General features: G+C 41.3%; 2 protein-coding genes across 2 annotated transcripts; one reads left to right on the top strand and one right to left on the bottom strand.

Annotated features, from left to right (window-relative positions):
* Positions 1-236: 236 nt before the first annotated feature.
* Positions 237-11731, bottom strand: LOC109485065 (H/ACA ribonucleoprotein complex subunit 4-like). Its single transcript, XM_019788493.1, has 15 exons — positions 11672-11731; positions 10914-10978; positions 10434-10520; positions 9977-10068; positions 9250-9434; positions 8724-8788; positions 8097-8223; positions 5338-5468; positions 4806-4949; positions 4011-4131; positions 3634-3752; positions 2775-2878; positions 2299-2386; positions 1680-1844; positions 237-1393 (listed from the first exon to the last, which is right to left on the bottom strand). Exons 1-15 carry the CDS (start codon positions 11685-11687, stop codon positions 1313-1315), a joined length of 1590 nt encoding a protein of 529 aa, XP_019644052.1. The 5' UTR covers positions 11688-11731; the 3' UTR covers positions 237-1312.
* Positions 11732-11757: 26 nt separating this feature from the next.
* Positions 11758-20132, top strand: LOC109484993 (DNA repair protein complementing XP-G cells-like). The gene is made up of 14 exons (XM_019788365.1): positions 11758-11927; positions 12652-12768; positions 13256-13428; positions 13850-14064; positions 14533-14590; positions 14748-14891; positions 15097-15360; positions 15616-16689; positions 17113-17267; positions 17709-17856; positions 18253-18466; positions 18618-18762; positions 19069-19351; positions 19630-20132. The coding sequence occupies exons 2-14, from the start codon at positions 12681-12683 to the stop codon at positions 20125-20127; spliced, it is 3459 nt and encodes a 1152-aa protein (XP_019643924.1). The 5' UTR covers positions 11758-11927; positions 12652-12680; the 3' UTR covers positions 20128-20132.
* The last annotated feature ends 1225 nt before the right edge of the window (positions 20133-21357 follow it).

Below are 21357 nucleotides of genomic sequence, written 5' to 3'. Positions count from 1 at the left end.
CCTTTTGGAAATGTAATTTTTAAGTAAATTTGACTATTAGTATATACATTAAGACGTTAAAGGTAATAAGATCCAGACACCACAACTGTTCACACATAATTAAGACTACAATTATGGATTTAACAAATCGTAAAATACCTACCAGTAGTTACCAATAATGCAAATAGAAAATTCAGAAACTTTTAACAGTTTATTTTCCAACTCTTCTGGAAAGTATCTTACAAATCAACGTTACAGTCCAGTCATGTTGGAAAAGAAAAAGATGGCTATCTTATATAACTTTTAATTGAAGAAAAAATGAACAAAGATTACTGATAACAGCAGCCTGTTATAGTTAGCTTAGAAAACCAGGACAAGAAAAGTGACTTATACTAAAGATAACAACATGTACTTACTTCATTACTCTGTACAATACTTCTTTTTCTTTGCACTGGATTACCTGCAATCTGATCTTAACAAGCACTGCCTCTTTTTTGTCAAATACATCAACTAAACATTTTTATATAAAATGTTGTGATAAAAGGAAGAGACAAAACTGTACAAAGATTATGCATTGTAGATCATTCCAGTATCACAAAGAAACCACGACCTAGCTTACATCAAGTCTGAGGTATCCTTCCTTAACAAAGCTATACATACTTGTCATTTGCATTCTCTCACATGATTTGTTTTATATGGGGAAGGCCAATCAGTCACAAAATTAATTCTCATGCGTTTTTGGAGCAGAATTCTTTCTAATTTTCATCCCCATCAAACTACAATCCTTGATTGTACCTTAGGCAAAAAAGAAAATACTAAAAGTTAATGCCTTCTCAGCTCATTTAAGGCCTTCCCAACTCAAAACTTGATATACATTTCAAGTACTAACAAAGTCATTTGTTCTAATGCAATTGAATTACCACCAGAGTGTGAAATTACATACATGACTTGTATAATTGGTCCGGTATACGTATACTAGAAAATCAAAAGTATCCAAAATTCAATGAGAACTATGATAGGACAATATTAGTACATAGGCCTATTAGTAGAACTGTTTTTGTTCAGTACAAATTCCATATACTGTATTTCATCCAGAATTCGGTTGCATCAAATACATTATGTTGCAATCATTCTCAGTTAATGTTTTGGCAATAAATGATAGCATCACTTGACTTACATCACATCTTTACAAAGTGCCAGAGGACATTTGGCAGTATGAAAGTTTATGAAATCTAATAATACATGTACATGTATTTTGCTCTGCTACAAAAACAAGGTAAGGAAAGTAAGGAGGCTTCAGTGTGTTTGTATCACAATACTATGGACCCATAACTTAATCTGAATCATCTGAACCCTCTTCTTTCTTCTTTTTCTTTTCCTTCTTTTTCTTCTTCTTTTTCTCTGACTTGGGGGTCTGAAATATATAACATCAGAGATTAAAATGTGTAAGAACAATGGTCCATCCATAACAAAGCAATACCATTTGTTAAGAACAAATGAAGAAATGGCAACAGAGCAATCACTTCTTTTTATATATTTCAAAACTAAACACTTGTTTTCAGATTGTAGTATTAACCCTTACAGTATTACGAAATGCAAATTGACGCACATAACGCCTGTCAACACAAACACGCACACAATCAACTTATGTGACTGGAAACAAATTCCTTATTACAGCAATAGATTCAAAAGTAGCTGACCTCAGGGTCTGTTTCCTCGGCTTTCTGCTTCTTTTTCTTCTTCTTCTTCTCCTTCTTACTGGATGTGGGAGTCTCCGTCACTGCTGGCTGCTGCACCACAGGAGTGGGGGGAGCCGGGGACGCTGGTTCTGAGGAGTCACTGCTGCTACTCTCTAGTCTCTTCCTCTGTAGATATATGTTGACAACAAACATTTAGACATATACAAAACAGTCTTCACTGCTATTGTGTAGTCTAGATATAACAAACATTTAGAAATAGACAACACACAGTCTTCACAGCTACTTTCTAGTCTCTTCCTCTGTGGATACAACAAACAAATATACAACACACATGGAGAAAAAGGAAAAGATAAAACAGGCCGGACTTGATACAAAATGCTTGAGAAAAAGAGACATGCTTTTTGGATAGCTGATAGTGGAATGAGCTGCACCATTGAGCTTACATTTTAGCCATTAGGCATACCAAGTTACCACTACTCTTCTTAATGTGTGTTGGGTTCTTTAACAAAATGTTCTGTCTCACAAAGTTTGGCAAGTGCCTTTTAAAAGGTACTGTTGCTGCTCTCTGATTGGTCAACTACCACCCAATCAGGAGGTGAGGTACAGAATGACCCCTGACCTTTGCCCCTGCTCCATCTGCCTGTGTTGACTTCCCAGGCGTGACCTGTGCCTGCGGTGCCGTTGAACCGTTGTTGCCCTTGGCAACACTGCACAGGAAAAAACAAAATGTTTCAATGATGGAAGAAAGAAATCTTATACTGCTAAACATACGAAAAGAGAGGACAAAACTTTAACTAGCCTATTTTCTTCTCTATTTATTTTTTCCAACATAGAAAATCTTAATGTATTGCAGAAAATCTTAATGTATTGCAAAAGTATGAAAATAGTAATCAAAGACAAAGTAGCTACTTTCCATCAATCATGTAGAACATAACTAATAGATTATCAGTAACAAAACAGCTACTTCAGTGTGCTAAAGATTAAAAATGACAGGATTTTTTCTCTGAAAATATCTAATAAAACTGCCTGGCTACCTTTAGATCTTGGGAAAGAGTTGAGATATACTACACAGATGTGTAAGAATAAGACACATACTTGTAGTCTACATAAGATGTCTTCCAGTCTTGCGGCGTCTTCTCGTTAGACTTGCCAAACTTGTCCAGCAGACCTTCCTTAATAAGCTTCTTCTTCAGACTTGCCTGGAAAGGAACAAATATGTCCATGATTAACTACACCAATTTCATGCATTATCTTTGAATTCTAAAATATACTTGTTTTGAGAAAAATATCGAACTCTTCCACATAGACGACAATTCAGAACAATGTTTGTACTGAAAAATAGAAAATTGCAAATAATTCTGCAAATAATAAAACAAATCTTTCCACCGCAAATTTATCACACCACGAACATGCATTTTTAATGTATCCATACTGTACTAAAACGTATCATTTTAACTGCAAATTTCAAACACTGGGAAAGCCTTTTTATCTTTCATACCACTGAGTAAAACCACTGTAAAAGTTCACAAATTTACAGTAAGGCCACACCGACTTAATTTTATGGATGACATCCGCACGCGCATTGATTTTCGCCTGTCGCCCTCAAAAAAAAAAAAAGATCACCTCCACCGAGGCTCTAGGCCTGGGTAGTCCATACTAGTCAGCAACAAAACGGAGCTGAGCACCCAGGCTATCGAATTCCAAGCACTACGACTCAAGAACTCAGTATGGTACCGATTCATAAATGCCGCAAAAAGCCAGCATGTGCCGGCTTGTCGTATACGTCTCTAAGTACTGTCGGGAATTCATAATACCAGCTTTGTATTCCTGTGGTTTAGTAGCATTTTTATTTTCGGCCGGAATTTTTTTTTAATTCGCCCGCGCGCACTAGTTTGGGGGTCTTCAGAGGATGTCATCCATAAAATTAAATCGGTGTGGCCTAATGTGGGCTGACCTTTGGTCCCAGCCCCCACTTGCGAGGGTACGTGTCTCTCTCCATGATGACTCTCTTGATCTTAGCCACAATCCCGTGGTCACAGGTGGCCATGGTAGCAGTCGTCATTAGGGCGATTCCTGAGGAAAGAAAAAGAAATGAAAGAATTAACACCCTTTACACGGAAAAAACACAAGAGATGAACTTATGACAATGTCATTTTGGATCAAAGGATACAGAAAATTGCAGTTCTGGAGGATCAAAATAATCACGTAACAAAATATTTTGAGTTACGCAGCCCACAAACAAACAAATACCACCAAAAACCAAGACAATGATAATATCTAGCACTCCAATCCAGCACTGAAAACAAAACTATGTAAACGTTGGATACTGACCTAGACAGACGGCTTCTCCTTTTGTTGTCATGACGACAATCTCTTCATTCTGTTCGATGCCGTCCTCGAACCTCAGGACTCCTGGCAGCATGATCTTGGCTCCGTAACACACCGCGTTAACCTGGACCAGGGACAAGCACAAAAGGAGTCAATGTTATAATCCCAGACAACCCCTGTGGCAAGGTAGTCTTGTAGTGAGGGTTGTTGACTCAGAATCTGATGGTTCTGGGTTCGAATCCCCAGTGTTGTCTCCTTGGGAAAGGCTTTTAACACCTATTTCCTCACATTACTTGTGTGTAAATGAGTACCTAGCTTCAGTTAGGGACGTCCTCCCTGATGTGATGTAAAGTGGAGGTCCTATGTTTGAGACCACTCACACCTCAACTACATAAAAAATCCCACCACACTTATTGAAAAGAGTAGGAGTCCATCCCAGCTTGAGTGGACCAGACTTTACAGTGCGGCCTTACTCAGCTTGTACCTACTGTACAAAACCCTTGTTACTTTCAACCTCATAATGCAGAAAATAGCATTTCAGGGGGTCATGATTTTTAATTTTCCTGGGGGAGCATGCCCCTAGAATGGTTGCACTGTCGGCACTCAAATTGATATGACCTCAAACAAAATTACGATGATGGAAAAAAGTTTCAGGCTGGCTAGAAAAGTACAACAAACAAATACATGTGTGTAAACTGTTGATCTATAGCCCTGCCCTATGCTGCGTGTACCTAATGCACAAAACTCATTGTGGTAAAGCTTGTTTCTGTCTGCCTCATGATAAAACAAATGACTTACAGCGCTGTCCTTGAGCACGATCCTCTTGTGCGATGTGAGGAGAGCCTCTAGCGGACGGATGACCCTGCGGAGGTAAGACTCGTCCTTCTGGTTGTCGTGCATCCACTGGGCGTCCAGCACGTCATGCATGGTCACCAGACCCTCCTGGGGAGCAGGGGGTAAAAACAAAGTGTCAATCTAGAGCTCGAAATACTTTTTACCACATGCCTGTACAAGTGCATAGAAAATTACCTGCACCAGACAAGTTCCACCTGCACCAATGAGAATTTAGGAAGTATGGATTATACTAAAAACTGTTCAGAAACTTCATAGGTGATATGCATCAAATAGATATCCATTTCACTGTACATGTATATGAACTGAGTGTACAGACTGGGGCAGATTTGGTGCAGGTTAACATCAGAAATACCTGCATAGCTCCAATATTACCTGCACTAACCAGGTATTTCCAGCCCTGACTGCAAAACTGTACTACATACATACATACATTCATGACACAATGAATGAAGAACGAGCAAAAGTGTTTTCTAACCTTTTCAGACATGATACCAGATCGGACCCTGCGTAGCTCCTGCATCTGCCCCCCCACCCCCAGTAGCAGTCCCACGTGCACACACAATGTACGGATGTACGTCCCAGCCTCACAGCTCACCCAGAATACACCTACAGTACAGGGCACACATTAAAGTTTAACATGTCATTCAACAGTCACATATAGTACAGGAGTAGTCCCACGTGCACACACAGGGTACGGATGTACGTCCCTGCCTCACAGCTCACCCAGAATACACCTACAGTACAGGGAACATTGAATTGTCAATCAATAGTCACGGGAGCAGTAACTAAGGTGTATTCTAAAATATCTAGTATTAGCAGAATCAAGCATTGAATATGTCTCAAATACCTCTTTACATAGAAAAGGAGCAAACTAGTCTGTGCTGTCAGAGGATGACTGGGCCTCCTCCTCAAGAGCTTGTTGTGGCCATACACCTCTAACTTCAGAGAACCATTCACATTTGAATATAGCAGTTCAGGATTTTTTTATCACTATGACAAGTCTAAACAGTCGGCTGTTTCACAGTTGAGTGTACCCATTTACTTTTCCACATGTTACCAGTTGATAACAAAGTCTACATGATATATTGATGTTTCAGACTTATATTTCCCAAAAGCTGGTGTGACAAGGAACATTACAATAAAAAAAGTAGGGAACTCGGTCAACATTTGGCGAAACTATCGACAAATATCTTACTTAAAAATGCCCCATTTTCAGTGTTACCAGCCGTCATTCAGTTTTTTCACATTCTTACCATTGCTGCAGACATCACAAATATGGTTGCTAGCTTAAGATTTCTTATTTTGTACAAGCAGGCATATGTTTACTAGAGATTTGTTACCAATTTTTGAAGATACACCACCTTTTTTTTTGCCGGGAAGGTTATTTTTCACTTTTACCCCCATGTTACCAATTTTAGTGAAATATTTACTTAAAGATTGCAAGGTCTGTAGCATTTTTTAATTATGCTGTTATAAGTGCTAGTTTGACATGTAAAGGTTTAATATGATGTATGTAAGAGAAAAAAAATTGAATGAGATCATTCCTACTTTCATCTGACTCACAGCTAAGGATTGAAGTACAGGCTGCCATTTTCCGAAAAATTTTGTCCCGTCCGTCCCCCCTCTTGATTTCTACATTAAGTAAATACTATAAGCTTCTAATTGTGATGGCTTATAAGTCTCTATTGGCATATACCAAACCACCATATAAACCATTTCTGTGATAAAGACTTTGCCTGATATAGCACAACAAACCCCCAAATGTCCCGTCCGTACCCCTGTCCCGTCCGTACCCCCCACCTGTCCCGTCCGTACCCCCACTTTTAGTTTTTAGCCAAGTACTGTGGAAAATGGCATTCCAATTGCTTGAAATACACATAGTAAAACCTTAAAAGATACAAACATTTGTCCTCCTTACTAAAATTAGTAGTTTTTAATGAATTCATCAACATTTGCTTTTACCCGGAGGAGGCTCTTGTGGACATTGTCTACTCCGGACTCACGTGCATGTGAACCAACTTTAGAGAACTGTTCTGGTTCTCTGAAAAATGTATTAACAAGCCAAGGTGTAAAAGGAAACATACCAGTTCATGTACATTTTGTATCTGTGCTAGAAATTAAGATTCCTTCAAGGGAGGAGGGTTGCCAATAACTCTGAATTTAGACTACAAATCCTGCAGCGCCCCCCCCCATTCTTTTCTTTGAGCACACTCAAATATATAAATGTACAGGTTCTGATATGTTATGTTATGTTATTAATGCTGTTACTAATGTTCCCAAAGCCTTTTTAGCAATATTAGTAATTAGGATCCTTATATTAATACCTACCATCAGCTGATTTTTTTAAGGAAAGCCCTAAATTATATAAGCCAGAAAAAGTTTCTGTTCATACTATAATATACAGAAAATTCTAATTAGAATGTCCAGCTCCCTTTTCCTTAGTCTAGACACTATTACAGTGTTTGTAGATACTTCATTTCACTGGTATTAGTGAATAAATGTGTTCCACAAGGTTTGGACAAGTCCCTGCAGTATCAGTCTTCTGACCCATTGTGTCCCGTCCGTACCCCCACATACAATCATAAAAATGATCATTGAAAAGTCCATTGATGTGTTTCCAAGATATATAAGCTAGAACCTTTTGTAGAAATATATACAGAATGAAATAATAACAGAGTTAAGCTTCCAAATTGCCTGAACTTGAAAATTTGGTATTTGACCTTTCCTTGAACATGAAATGGCAGCAAGTTGTTTTCCTCGCAATATAATAAATGACCAGAAAATGACACAGCAAGGTGTTACTGCAAATCAAAGTCAGTTTTTTGGTGTTGTGGATACTAGTAATGGAACATAATATGGAATAGTGTTTATCTTTTGTTCTTTATTTGGGTATATTCTATGTAACTTAACATACAGTCTTGCAGTTGTCCCGTCCGTACCCCCTTAATGACCCATTATGTAAAAGACCTGTATCACAGTGACCGAGAAGTGTTGTGCAGAGATATTTTAGGATATGAAGCCCAAAGTATGTACCTTTGAATTGCCAACATAAATTTTGAAGTATATGAAAGTTGATTTTTCACTCCAAGTGACAGCCTTTTGGTTCACTCAATTGTGAAACAGCCGAGTCCAAACTGACTTTTCAAACATTTTTATAACTAGATCTTTTGGACAAATGTTGCTAACAACCTATTTCAATATCCGTTTAAAACAAAAACCCGGCGTGCCACTCACCAAGTCTGGACTCCGGATCATACTGGATGAGTTTACTCTCGTAGATGGTTCTGATTCTGAGCTGTCTCTTCACGGCAGAGATCAGGGGAGGGCGCTGGAACAGGGCTCCTGTCAGGTGCTCGATGGTCTGGGGGAAGACATGACATTTTGTAGTACATGTATCTAAAGTTTAAATTTCAAACCTTACTAATGTAAATTAAGCCAGGATACATAGAGAGCTTTCGTAAAGGTTCCATCAAACATGGTGTAATCACAGAACTAGGAGTAACAGAGTATGATATGCTGACCACAACAAATTCCGCTCCTTTTTAAACATTAGGTATCAGAGTTCTGTATACACAGTCTAAAGGAAATGGTTGAGGGGGAAACAGGCTTACAAATTTGGGACCACATTCTTTTTGCTAACACAGCACCTAGTGGTGAGAAGTATTACTGTACTGAAGACAAATTTCTACATCTCAGCAATTTTCATCAAGACAATTTTCTTCATCTACATCTACTAGTACTTTCTACTGCACAACCATGGAATGGCATCACATTGATTGGTTACATGTTTAGAACTCAAATAGTAATCACCCATAGATTGACAACTAAGGGTACAACAAGTGTAATCCCAGCGAGCCTTACCCGTGCCAACTGGTCCTGCCCCTCTATGGCACTGTGCAGCCTCACTACACACACGTACTCCTTCCCTGTACAACACAGCCAGGTCACAGGTCAACACACCACGACCAGAGACCACAGGCCGGTTCACATGTTACTGTACGCACCTTTCACAGAAAGGGCTGAGATATGCCAAGTTTTTACTACATGTATTTACATTATATACAAGCAACACTGTTAAAAACTACATGGTACATGTATACAAATGTATAATACATTACATATTTATTTAAGTAAAAGAGCATGTAACAAGTAAAGAATGAAAGTAAAATCTATCAATTCTATGAAAATTTGTCTCTCATATAATTATTCCTACTGTTATGATTATTTCATAACAAAAATGTATTTTAAGTTATGCACAAATTCAACTAATCTGTAACTACTTTTAAACCTACATGCCCTTTAACCCCTGATCCACCTGTCCTCTAACCCCTAACCTGCCCTGCCCTGTAACCCTTAACCTGCCCTGCCCTTTACCCCCTGACCTTACCTGCCCCCTGCTGAGACTTGACCAGCCTGGTTGCCCTCTCCACACACACGATGAGACAACCCGTGACCTTGGGGTCGAGGGTTCCGCTATGCCCGGTCTTATCGACCCGGAGAATTCGCCTGATCCAGGCCACCACCTCGTGGGAGGAGGGGTTGGCCGGTTTGTCCAGGTTAATGAAACCACTCCTGTGGGAGAAAAATGTTAAAACCATAAGCCATACCTAACAGTTTACTATAAAGCCAATGTAGGTTATAGCTAATCTCCAAGCAGATCCCTCTCGGTGGCAAAAAGACAGTATCAAATTGGCCAGGCAGTATCCATTAGCCAGAGAAGCTCCACGGCCACCGACAGTGGGGATCAGGACAACAAAAAACGGCCATATATAAAAATGTAATGATCATTCCCCACAACCTCTGCTTGGAGAGTAGGTTATAGCAGCGAGAAGCAGCACTCCAGTCAGAAGCTCTGAGAAAGGTGTCTGATAGACATTGAAACATAAGCAAGGTGAGAAAAGTTCTGGTTGAAAGGAAAAAAATCCACATGCCTATGTTCTATCAACCTGATTGAACTATATTTTGACATACTGTACTAGCCAGCACCCATTTTTTCTGTCAAATGCAGGAACTTTGCAGCATGTAATGCAAAAAATTTACAATCTGATCTGTCAACTTTGACGGACGAAATTGACAAAAATCTTGTGGAATGTGATGAGGGAAAATCGACAAACCTGACATAGTCATCAATAGGCCTCTTGAGTGGAGAACATCCACTGGGGATGGGAGTGTAGTGTCCTGTCCTCACATTCAACTTGTCATAGTTCTGGGAATAACAAAAAACAAAATATTCAGTCATTTTTAACATTAAAACCATGTCATTATACACAGTGCACACTGTTTAACTTTCAGCCATCTAATTCTAAGTAGCCATTTGGCACCAATTCTGTATTCATTACAAAAGAGCTGATCAATGCATATTCTAAGCCTCCAGGTATCAGTTTGTCTTCAGATCCATTGTTTTATTGTGATAACTACAGTAACTTTTTACAATCATTTTAATCAACAAAACTTCTTTAATGATTGAGCAATTTCCCTGTGTATCTCATTACATGGATGTCTAGCCAGGTTTATGTAACATGTCCTAAATATATAAACTGATACATTTGTATTACTAATACTTGACTGTACCTTGAGGAGCAGTGGCCAGTCTGCTGTGTTGAGTTTTGTAGGTTTGGAGTCAGGCTGGATAACAAAGTCATCGCTGGTCTGGGCCTCCTGTAGGTGGGAACAAGAGATGCATTGAGTAAGGTACTCTCCAAGCAGAGGTTTGGGTTTTGGGGGTATTTTTAGCGTGTTTTTAGGCTTTTTTATCGGGGTTTCTCTTTTGCACTGAATTTTTTTTCCCACCAGTGCAAAAGAGAAACCTCGATAAAAAAAGCCTAAAAACACGCTAAAAATACCCCCAAAACCCAAACCTCTGCTTGGAGAGTATGAGTAAGGGACCCTGCTGCATTTTCATTTGAAGCCTTCAATGATTTTTTTCTCCTGAAGCAAGCATTAAGAATCAATCCTGAACATCCTGATATTCCAGATTCTATCGGAGTGGGAAGTTTTGACTGTTAGTGTTATCACTCAAACACTCACTATGTTTTATTTATTTTTACTCACCCCAATATCCACTGCACCATCTGAAGACTTCCTTTTCTTCTCCTTCTTAGATTTCTTGGCAGATCCTGTGGGTAAGAAATTGTGACATGTTACCCGATCAGTTTCCTTGGACTGTTCCATTTTCAGACTGACCAGAGAACAATGGGATGCCATCAGATACTTCTGGCATTTAATTGGTGGTAATTTACACAACAAAGCAACAAATGCGCTGTTTATACACAAGTAAATATATGGACAGGTTGGGGACATGATACTAGAAGAAACTGGCTGTTTCTAGAAGTAGTTTCGTAAGTTTTCAAACAGCTGTGGCAAGTACCTGTACTACTATATAAAAATTTATACGGCTACCCTCCCCCCCCCCAATTCCAGGATAAACTTTTCTGTGCATGTGGAAGAACTACTTCTGTTAAAAATAGTTTGCTTTAATCCAGTTGCATGGCTAGTTTAAACGAAATGTGGGTAGCTTCGGTACGATGGGATATCTAGGAACATAAAAACAATATTGGCAGCGAATTGAGCGTCTAAAATCAAAGCCTGCGACCTGCAAATATTACCCAAATGTTGGGAGGGGAGCACGTGGACATGTAGCTCCGCACATGGTCACGAAAAACACGAATTTACGGCTTTTTCAAAACTTTCGTTGGACAAATATATGACTCCTACTCATCTGAACTACATGCAAAAGGAAAATGCATCAATAGATCAGTAAGGAAGCAAGTTTTAATCGTTAAAGTTGTTAAAATTTTGTGAAACTTTACCTGTGAGTTCCGCCATCTTGCTTCTACGCACGCTGCCTGTGTGATCATTGCGCCTGCGCCATGACCTCTGTACTCCTTAACCTACATCGCTGAAAAAAAACATGCAAAACTGCAGGTCGTCAAATTTATGATTTTTAGGCGTAAAATTGGTGAGCAAATAACAAAAATTTAAAGAGAAAGGTTTTCCTAAGTTTTGTCTACAGTTTTCAGCCACTGGGAATTTTTGAGGAGGCTTAAAACAGCTGAACTGTCACAGGTAAGTGGAGTACAAAGGGGGGAGGGGGGCTGTTGAAGCTGTCTTTCTTGTTACATAAATTTATGTATGGTTATGTTTTTGTAGACACAGAGACGTTAGAAAATCACAGTGATTTCACATTGGCATAGAAGAGTAGAATTTATATGACAACGTCTTGATTTGCTATCTCATACATGGCCTTGCATAACAGTTACATGTGCATGCATGTGTGTGGACAGTCACATGGCTTCCAAGAATTTGGAAGGAAGTTGGTATTGAAGCTGCGTTTAAGCTCCACACTAGTGTAGGAACAAGGTAACAAACTGTCCAACTTTGTGCTACCAAATTGCTTGTCTGGCTCTATGCAATGGATCCTGGTCCGTGGACCTTTTGGCCTCTGGCATTGGAGTCCCAAGCTTAAATGCACCCGAGTTTGATTCCCGGGAGCCCCATTTGATTTTGGTTTGGTTTTCTTTTTAATGCCCACGATCATGATAATGATCATTCTGGTATGCTCATTTTCACCTGAGTAAAGTGAGGAAAGCCGTGTAAAGTGCCTTTCCCAAGTGCTCAAGATCGGTGACAGGGTTCGGGTTAGAACCTGGGACCTCTTACCAAGCCGAACACACTACCACTGCGCCACATGACCCCATTAACATAGCACAATTCTTTGCATATCTCATTACCCGGATGTCTAACCTTCATCGACCATCTTGGTATTGACATATTCCTGTTCATTTCTCAGGCAAGGCCTGCTTGGAAGCGCAGTGCAGGATGGGAGTTCATGACCTGTGGAAGCTGCTGGAGCCGACAGGACGTCCTGTAAGGATGGACAGTCTGGAGGGGAAGGTCCTCGCTGTCGGTATCCTTCATGTGGACAGGCACCTGTCAATCAGGTGTAGACTCATATACAGGATATGTTGTTGAATATTATGATTACACATCTAGATAATAAGATACTGAACTGCTGCTTAGAATCACTCATCAAGCAACTGGATAGATTTTCAAAATCTAATGGAGGAGTTTAAGGTCAGATTTCAACTATCATCAATCACAAGACTCCTATGTTAACAGTCGAGTCATGTTTCCTTGTGTGTTTCTGCAGCCTCTATGCCAACTCTGTCAACTTCTGTGTCCTCTTATGTAAAGTAAACCTTGCCAAATGATGATGGACTTTCACATACAAAATGTATGCAATTTGAGTTGCGAAAACCATAAATCGAAATAGATTGTGCTAATTACAACCTTATCTCCACAATCAATGACAAAAATCCAAGAAAACATTTTATATTTCATGGAGGTATGAGATCTCCGAATTCTTGTTTCGATTTGTCCTTAACCCTCCCCAGATGTGAGTATCTGGTTGAACCAGGCAGTTCTGGGCAGCTGGAATCCTCGAGGCGGGAACCAGAACCCACACCTCAAGGTCCTCTTCAACCGGATCTGCAAGCTGCTCTTCTACCGGATCAAACCGGTCTTTGTCTTCGACGGACGCATGCCAGAACTCAAGAGGAAGACTCTCGTAAGTTGTTGTAAAAAGAAAACATTATGTACAATATTGTGTTGATGTCCCATTCCTGAATTCGTTGAATGGTAAAAGCTCATGTAAATTTCAGCAACTGCTTGAAATAATCTTTTTTCTTTTGGTCCATATCTGTATACAGTATAGTTTGTGTTACCAGACATTGGTGTAACACACCAGCTAGTAGGTCTTTTCTGTTGAATAATACACTGACTTATTTTCTACTAGCCTGGATGCCAGATCCATAGCACACTAGCGCCAAGAGTTAGCCAGACCTAACTGAGAGGGGCTGTGGTATAATTTCTTTGGGGGCATGTTGGCACTGGAGCTGAGGAGCTAGCCTGTGTAGGCCCTGGAAACAGTCTGGTACTCAGACTAATTTTCAGCTGCATTAATTGAGCCATAAAACTCCCTATTTCAGGCTGCTCGTAGGAAGAGGAAGGAAGCAGCAGAGAAGGAGACCAGGAAGGTGGCAAACAAGGTCCTGCAGAACTACCTGAAAGTGCAGGCACTCAGGGCCGTGCGTGGGGAGACTGCCGCAGGGTCGGCAGGACCTGTCCCCACTCCGCAGCTCAACAAGCCTGGAGACCCGGACTTGTTTGAGTTACCTCCACTGCCAGAACAACAGGGAAGCAGGTATGGGAGAGCTGAGTGAAAAATTATTATTGCTGGCCAGTAGATATGGGGAGAGCTAAACGAAACATTATTACTAGTAGTAGACACAGACAGTAACAGTAGCAAAAGATTCCATGTCATTCTATGTGCTTGACTTGTTGACCTTCTGTCATCCTGCCTGTAAATCTAGATCTTCCCCACACAAGTGCTATCAACTTACTCTCAAGTTCACTCCATTTCCTGTTTCTAACCTTTTGACTTGTCATTTTGACTGTCAATCTTCTCCCACCCACATGCTGTTAGCCTACTATATCCAGAAAAATAGACACACAAGGCCCAGGCCCCTGTTACAATACTTCCATACACAGTATATGCAGTGATAATTTTGTGGACTTTTGTTTTATAACTTCAGGCGTAGACATTGATAAATCTCTCTCCATATCTTTGCTGGGACAGGGTCTAATGCTATAGCTATATTGTTTTCTACAGTACGGAGGCAGATGTGGACTTATGGGAGGAACGACAGGCTAGACAAGAGATTGTTCAGGTAGTCTTAATCATTTTCAAATTTTCAGTAAACTCTTCTGAATTCATGCATAGGTATAATTTATTGAATGCCAAGTATGGATAAATTCACTTAGTCACTCTCACCATGTATGTTTTAGAGTTGGGTATGGGGCCCTTATTGAGGCAATTTTTTTCAGACCGAATTCCAAGACATCACCAATGTAGATGTGGAGTCTGAGGACTTCAAGGCCCTCCCTCCTGACATCCAGCATGAGATCATTGTGGACCTACAGGAGATGAGGAAGAGACATTTGTTCACTCTCACCAGGCATGTTCCAGAGGTGGGTAAGGGTCCTTTACTGAGGAAAATTTTTGTTGTGAATGGAGAAATGGTTCTCCATGTTAAATTAACTGTCTAACAGTAAGTGAAGAAAGGAGTCAATTAAATCTGGTTAACTGTCAGATAAGTGTACATTTGCTCTATCTGATTTCAGAAAAGCCTTGGGATTCAAAATTCTAATTGGCAGTCGTAAAATCTTTTCCCAGGAGGCTGACAGCTTTTCGAACATGCAGCTGTCCAACCTGCTATCCCGGAGCAAGCTGTCTCAGCGGCTGGGCGAAGTGCGCAAGGACATGAACCTGCAAGCCTCGGGTGCAGTTACCCAGTACCTCCAACAGGGGGCGTCGGTGGAATCCCGCAGGGTGGTGTCAGAAGACACTGCTCACTACTTGTTGGTGAAAGGAGTCGGAAAGCAGGAAAGAGAGGAGAGGGAAAGGAAAGATAGGGAAGAAAGAGAAAGGAATGAGAAGGAAGAAAAAGAAGCGAGAGAAAGAAAGGAAGAGGAAAAAAGAAAGGAGCAAGAAAGAAAGGAGCAGGAAATAAAGAAAAGAAAGGAAGAAGGAGCAAGTTCAGAAGAGGAGAAGCAAGGGAAGAAGATTTGTAAATATCCTCCAATTCCTAAAGGTATTTTCGAACGCTTCAGGAGACAGCGAGATTCAGACGTTATGATTGTACAGGAGGGTAGAGGAATACCATATCTTTGTGAAAGGCATCGCCGAATGCAGCAAATGAGAGAGCCTGATCTGGTTGTTTTAGAAGAGCGACGTGGGGAAACGAGCGCTGATTCCACCGATGATGTGATGTTTGTAGAGGAGAGGGCAGCTCCCGGGCCGTGGAGAAATGAACGCAGGGTCGTGTCGGTGGACCTGACCGGCGCACCCGTGGATTTAACCTCGGATTCTGACGAGGAAGTCACACCTGGAGGAGTGGAGCATCCGTCTGAAAACATACCGAAGTCTAGAGAAGACAAGAAGTCTCAGGAAATTACAGATTCTTTGCAAGGCAGCCACAAGGCTGATTTAGATATCAATAAAACTATGAAGAAGGATGTAAGAACAGTCAGTGATCCTAATGTTTCCTCCACTACAGACAACGTCACAGCTAGAGAACAATCCTCAACAAGTGCCTCTCCTTCTGGAAAAAGGACATTTCAAGAAGCAGAGCTCCCAGAAGCTGATACAAAAAGGCAAAAGCTTGAGACAGACTCAAAGACCGAGGAAGACATCACTGACAAGTGCACTACAGATGCTATAGAAGTGTCAGAGGCATTGCATGAAGAAAAAGGAGCTGTAGCATCACAAGACAGATCTCATGATCACGACAAGAAACTCCACTCTACTGCACCAGAAAGTCAGAGAGTTGTAGAAGATGTTGAGAAGCAAGTGGAAAGAAATGCAGACAAACCAGTTGAATCTCAAAGCAGGAAAGGAGATTCGACAAACAAGCTCAGCGACGCAGGAAAAAAGGACTCACCAGAAACTATCAGTATTACAACAGATAGCAGATTACCACAGAAAAGGGACATACCAGTTATAACGTTACCAGAGCCAGGACAAATCAGAAGGCCTACTAGACCAGAACTGCAGCCACCTATGGCTACCATCAACATTGTAGACTCAGATGAAGAGGAGGATTTTGTGGAGGTTACTGTGGATCCCAGTAAGCCTGGGGTTGAGGATGAACTGTTCCCTGCTAGTGTGTTCCAGACAGCTGAGTCTCAGAGGAAACAAACTCGTAAAGATGACTCCAACTCTGTTCCTTCTTTGAAGGCAAACTTCGATCTTCTCATATCTGAACAGGTGAGTATTTCCAGCTATGGTTTAGTTTAATGGTGCATTTGAATGTTCTTTTTTATACCATTTATATACACATGTAGAACTGGAGACTGCATACCTCCATAGAATGTTTAGAGCTTTACAGAAATGCCACTGCAGAGGGCCCAAACTTATGTCACTTCTTTCTGAGCACAAGAGCTATCCACCACCTAAGATTATTGACCATACCATGTTCAGGACAGAAGATATTGAAACTGGAAGCTCTACTACTGTATAACTGCAATACAAAGGAAAATGAAAGCAACCCATCCAGCTATTCTTGAGTTAACTTGGTGACAGGCAGACATACAGACAAACACTGCTTAAGGTATAATCCATTTTTCATGTACATACATGTATATTTTAAACCCTGATTGAAGATGATAATGGATTGTTGCTGTTTATCAGGGCATGAGAGCGGTTGACCGTGTGGACAGGAAGGATGTCCTCCCAGACCCAGGACTGTTTGCAGAGAGTTTGAGCAGCAGTAGGTCTGGGAGCCAGGCTAACAGTCAAGCCTCCACACCCAGTACCAGCAGGCCTCAGTCACCCACTCAGGAACAGTAAGAAATTGTCATTGTCTAATGTCTTTGGGGTTAAGGTAGCCAATATCAACTTGCTGATGATTCTGCTACACTGGTGGTTTGAAGTGAGCTGTAGAATTTAGAACATTGCATACCTGGGCATGCCCCTAGTCTTTTTCAAAATGTGTGTAGTGGGTTTTTTAACATGTGTGGCCCAAACATGGGACTTCCATTTAACGTCCTATTCGAGAGATGTCCCTAGCCAAAGCTACATTTGTAGGTACTCATTTTCACCTGAGTTAAGTGAGGAAAGCTGTGTGAGGTGTCTTTCCTAAGGGCACAACATCAGGGCATTTCAGGGGATCGAACACAGGACCTCTAAGTCTTGGTTCCGAACCAAATGCTCTGACCATTATGCCATGCAATGCCATGATGAGTTTTCCTTGGAATGATGATGGTTCCATCCCCCATATGTTCTAGGCCCGCTGCATGGGAAGGTTTGAACCCCGGTAACCTGGCAGAGGTAGAGCAGGAGCTGCAGACAGAGAGGAAAACTCTGCAGGCACAGCAGGCCAAGCAGGAGAAACTGGCTGCCTCCATCACTGAGCAGATGTATGTAGAGAGCCAGGTCAGTCTTAGCTTTAAGTTTAATTCCTTCCTACATCATATGCACCGTAGCCTGTGTTACACAATTTCCCACTGTCAGACTGATTGTTCCTCCTTTCCAAAAGCTTTTGGCTATACACCTCTAACCCCATTTCCATTCTCAGAACTTCCACTAGGAGCTCAGGGTTCTTTATCACTATGAAAATTAGTCCCAATAGGAGCTCAGGACAGCACCCATGTCTGTTTCCTCATCCCCTGGGCCACACAATTGTGCAAGTACAGAGAACACTGCAGCAGGAGGCTAGTCCACTGGTAGTGGTGTATGTTCTAATGATGTATACCATTCTCTTTCTGACAACCACTGAGTGCTCAGCAGAGAAATAGTGAATAAAAAAATGATTTTTCGATTTCCTTCAAGGAGTTACTGCGCCTGTTTGGGATCCCGTATGTCCAGAGTCCGACAGAAGCGGAGGCGCAGTGCGCCTTCCTCGACCAATCAAAACAGACGGAGGGTACCATCACCGATGACAGTGATGTCTGGTTGTTTGGAGGACGGCAGGTCTACAAAAACTTCTTCAGCCAACAGCGAGACATGGAGGTTTACAATTGCAAGGATGTTGTTTCACAGTTAGGTAAGGAAAAGATTTAATCTTTCTTATACTCGTTTCCTAGCTGCAAAAATGCCATCATCTCTGTAGAGTAGAGATATAAAGTACCCCGTCCCATATTTGTCTGCTCAAGTCTTCTCTTTGAAATCAATAAAACTTACCTACTTTCCTGCAGCAATGGACCGGTCCAGGCTGATAAACTTTGCCCTGCTGACTGGAAGCGACTACACGGAGGGGATCCAGGGGGTGGGCAAGGTGCTGGCCATGGAGGTGCTACAGGAGTTCCCAGGGGAGGGCATCGCTGCTTTACAGGCTTTCAGGTAAGAAACAAGAATGCAAAAAAGATTGAGAGGTTGCGGGTTCGATTCCTGGCATTCCTGGCTAGAAGTTGTGTCCTTGGGAAAGACACTTCACATGACTTTCCTCTCTCCACCCAGGTGTAAAATGGGTACCGGTAGGGGAGGCAGAACGATGGAAGGAGAGGGATGGGCTCTGCCTTCCAATACTGTGCTCTAGACACAGTGGACTAACAACCGACTGCCCCCACGGCCCCAAAAAGGCTATGCCTTTTTGCCTTTGTTTGTTTATCGGTTTCTTACAAATTCTTTTCTTTTTTATACCATCAGGGCATGGTGGGACGACGCACAAAAGCAGGAGAAGATCCCACAGGAGACTCCGATCAAGGCGAAGCTGCGTAAACTGGAGCTGTCACCGGGCTTTCCCAACATCACCGTGGTGGAGGCATACCTCTCACCCACCGTGGATCAGTCCAAGGAACCGTTTGCATGGGGGGCGCCAGACGTCCCGTCCCTCCGACAGTTTGCCATGCAGAGGTTCGGCTGGACCACCACTAAAACTGATGAAGTGCTGCTTCCTGTTATGAAGGGACTCAAGAAGATAGAGGATGGGGTAAGTGGCAGGACATTTGAAGTTAAAACTTTCAATCCAACACAGTTCTCTCACCTAGAGCTTTCGCCCAGTCACTCTGGTCTTCCTCTGTAGATTGACCCAGCGAGGCTTGTCACATGGCTACTTTGAAGTGTCTTTCTAGCCTGCTAAGAACATTGAATTATTGTGGGACACAAAATGCTAAGTCACGGAAATTCTTATATCCAACTCACATGAAATGAAAGTCAGTCAGTAATGAAAGTCAGTCAGTGTGACTGTTTTTTTTTTTCTTCTTGCAGAGTCAAAGCAAGATCACTTCGTTCTTCCCCATGGAAGTGGAAGAAGAGAAGAGGAAAATCAAGAGCAAGCGTATCAGGAGGGTCGTCAACAATTTCCACCGGAAGGAGGGAGAAGAAGAAGACGCAGAAGAGGAGTCAAAATCTGCCCGAGGAAGCCCAGTGGCTGCTGGGAAGGGTGCCCGGGGAAAGGGTAAAGGGCGGGGAAAGGGTAAGGGTAAGGGTAAAGCAGCAAAGAGCACTACTAAGACTGCTGTAGTGCAAAATGCTGATCTGTCAGAGGGAACTTCCTCAGAGGAGGAGTTAGAGACCAGTGGGGGGTTTGTGTCAGAGGTCGTGCCTAAAGGTCAGAGTTCACAGAAAAGGTCATTGTCCAATGGGAAGGAAGGTCAGGTCGAAGGTCAGGAGAGTGAGGGTGACAGTGAATCAGGGGAAACAAGGAAAAGTCTGGATAGTAAAGTGAAGAGGGGTGGGAAAAGAGGAGCCAAGAGAAGAGTGTAGTTTGGTGTTTGATTCAGAGTGTTGTTCCTTGTATCATTTAGGTTTTAAGAACTTATGGAAAACATTTTGGATATGGTATGATATGTAAGAATGTATGGTTGCATCCCTGACAAAATGTAAAATGAAATAATGACCAAAGAATGTCCAAGTCATTATTCATATTGTTTACGAGTGTACACTGTAAATTGTATCGTAAAGAAGTACATAGTCAATTCCTGATCCTCGCAAATGTATAGACTTCAGTTTATATTCTAATGAATTTTTAGTCTGTCTGATTTGTGAAATATGGGACTATGATGTACAATAAAGCTTGTTCTACAGGTCCAATGTTTTTAAGCATTTGTGCTAATTGTTGAAACACTTACTGTATTTATGAAATTATGTACACTGAACATTTATATGTACATGTATTACTGAATGTTTACATGGTAAATGAATTGGCAGAATTTACATTACCAAATCAAATACAAAATGAAAATGTGTACAAAAATGTGAAACCACACATGTACAGGGTATATATTTTACATGGTCTGTGTATGTATTTTATCTAACATGGTACTAGGTCTGATATGTTGTCTAAATTACTGCATGTACTAGTATGTGTAGAATATCCAAGTGCCTTCTCCCAATGGCATTTACTGACATGAAATTTGCATATATGTGGAGAGAGAATTGAATATGCTGTGAAGTAAAAGAATCTTTTTTTGCCCATTAAAGACTTGTAAAAGCCATTTCCTTGGAAAATGTTGGTGACAGGTTACATGTAGATGCTGCAGTGTGTGTAGATGGCTTAAGATGGAAATCTGTTGACCCCTACTATGAAGTGGACTGTCCCTTTAAATCTGACGTCATCAGGAGTAGAATGGAACCGCCATCTTTGTTGAATGACAGGCTACTGTTTTGGGTAAGTTGTTCTGCAACTTCTGGCCTGAATATAAATTTCACAGGTGTGATTATGACACCTTGAATTTACCAAATTGAAATTGTTTCTACTTTTGTTCTGGCCTGAAAATTAAATGGGTCTTTATGACATCTTGAATTTACCTATTCGTTTGTTTTTTATTGTGCATGTAGGTGACATTTTCCTTCCAATATACAACCTCCTGGAATACTGGAAATTTCCGGGGGCAGTCCATGGTCAGAGAAATGTAGCTCATGGATATACGTATTATGAACTAGTGTGTGACTTTGGCAGTGTACAGGCCCCATCTAGCGGAATTGACAAGTAGT

The sequence above is a fragment of the Branchiostoma belcheri genome, unplaced genomic scaffold (assembly GCF_001625305.1).
Source record: "Branchiostoma belcheri isolate BF01 breed outbred unplaced genomic scaffold, Haploidv18h27 scaffold72, whole genome shotgun sequence".
In the NCBI taxonomy this organism is placed as follows: Eukaryota; Metazoa; Chordata; class Leptocardii; order Amphioxiformes; family Branchiostomatidae; genus Branchiostoma; species Branchiostoma belcheri.
This window is presented reverse-complemented; position numbering and strand designations above follow the sequence as displayed.

Excerpts from the sequence above, each read along its gene's own strand:
- LOC109485065 (XM_019788493.1), bottom strand. Across the intron at positions 5,469-8,096 it reads TGATCCGGAGTCCAGACTTG|GTGTATTCTGGGTGAGCTGT; the intron begins GTGAGTGGCACG and ends CCTGTACTGTAG. Across the intron at positions 1,394-1,679 it reads CCGAGGAAACAGACCCTGAG|ACCCCCAAGTCAGAGAAAAA; the intron begins GTCAGCTACTTT and ends TATATATTTCAG.
- LOC109484993 (XM_019788365.1), top strand. The coding sequence starts at position 12,681 with ATGGGAGTTCATGACCTGTGGAAGCTGCTGGAGCCGACAGGACGTCCT. Across the intron at positions 17,268-17,708 it reads CAGTCACCCACTCAGGAACA|GCCCGCTGCATGGGAAGGTT; the intron begins GTAAGAAATTGT and ends CATATGTTCTAG. Across the intron at positions 18,467-18,617 it reads GGATGTTGTTTCACAGTTAG|CAATGGACCGGTCCAGGCTG; the intron begins GTAAGGAAAAGA and ends ACTTTCCTGCAG.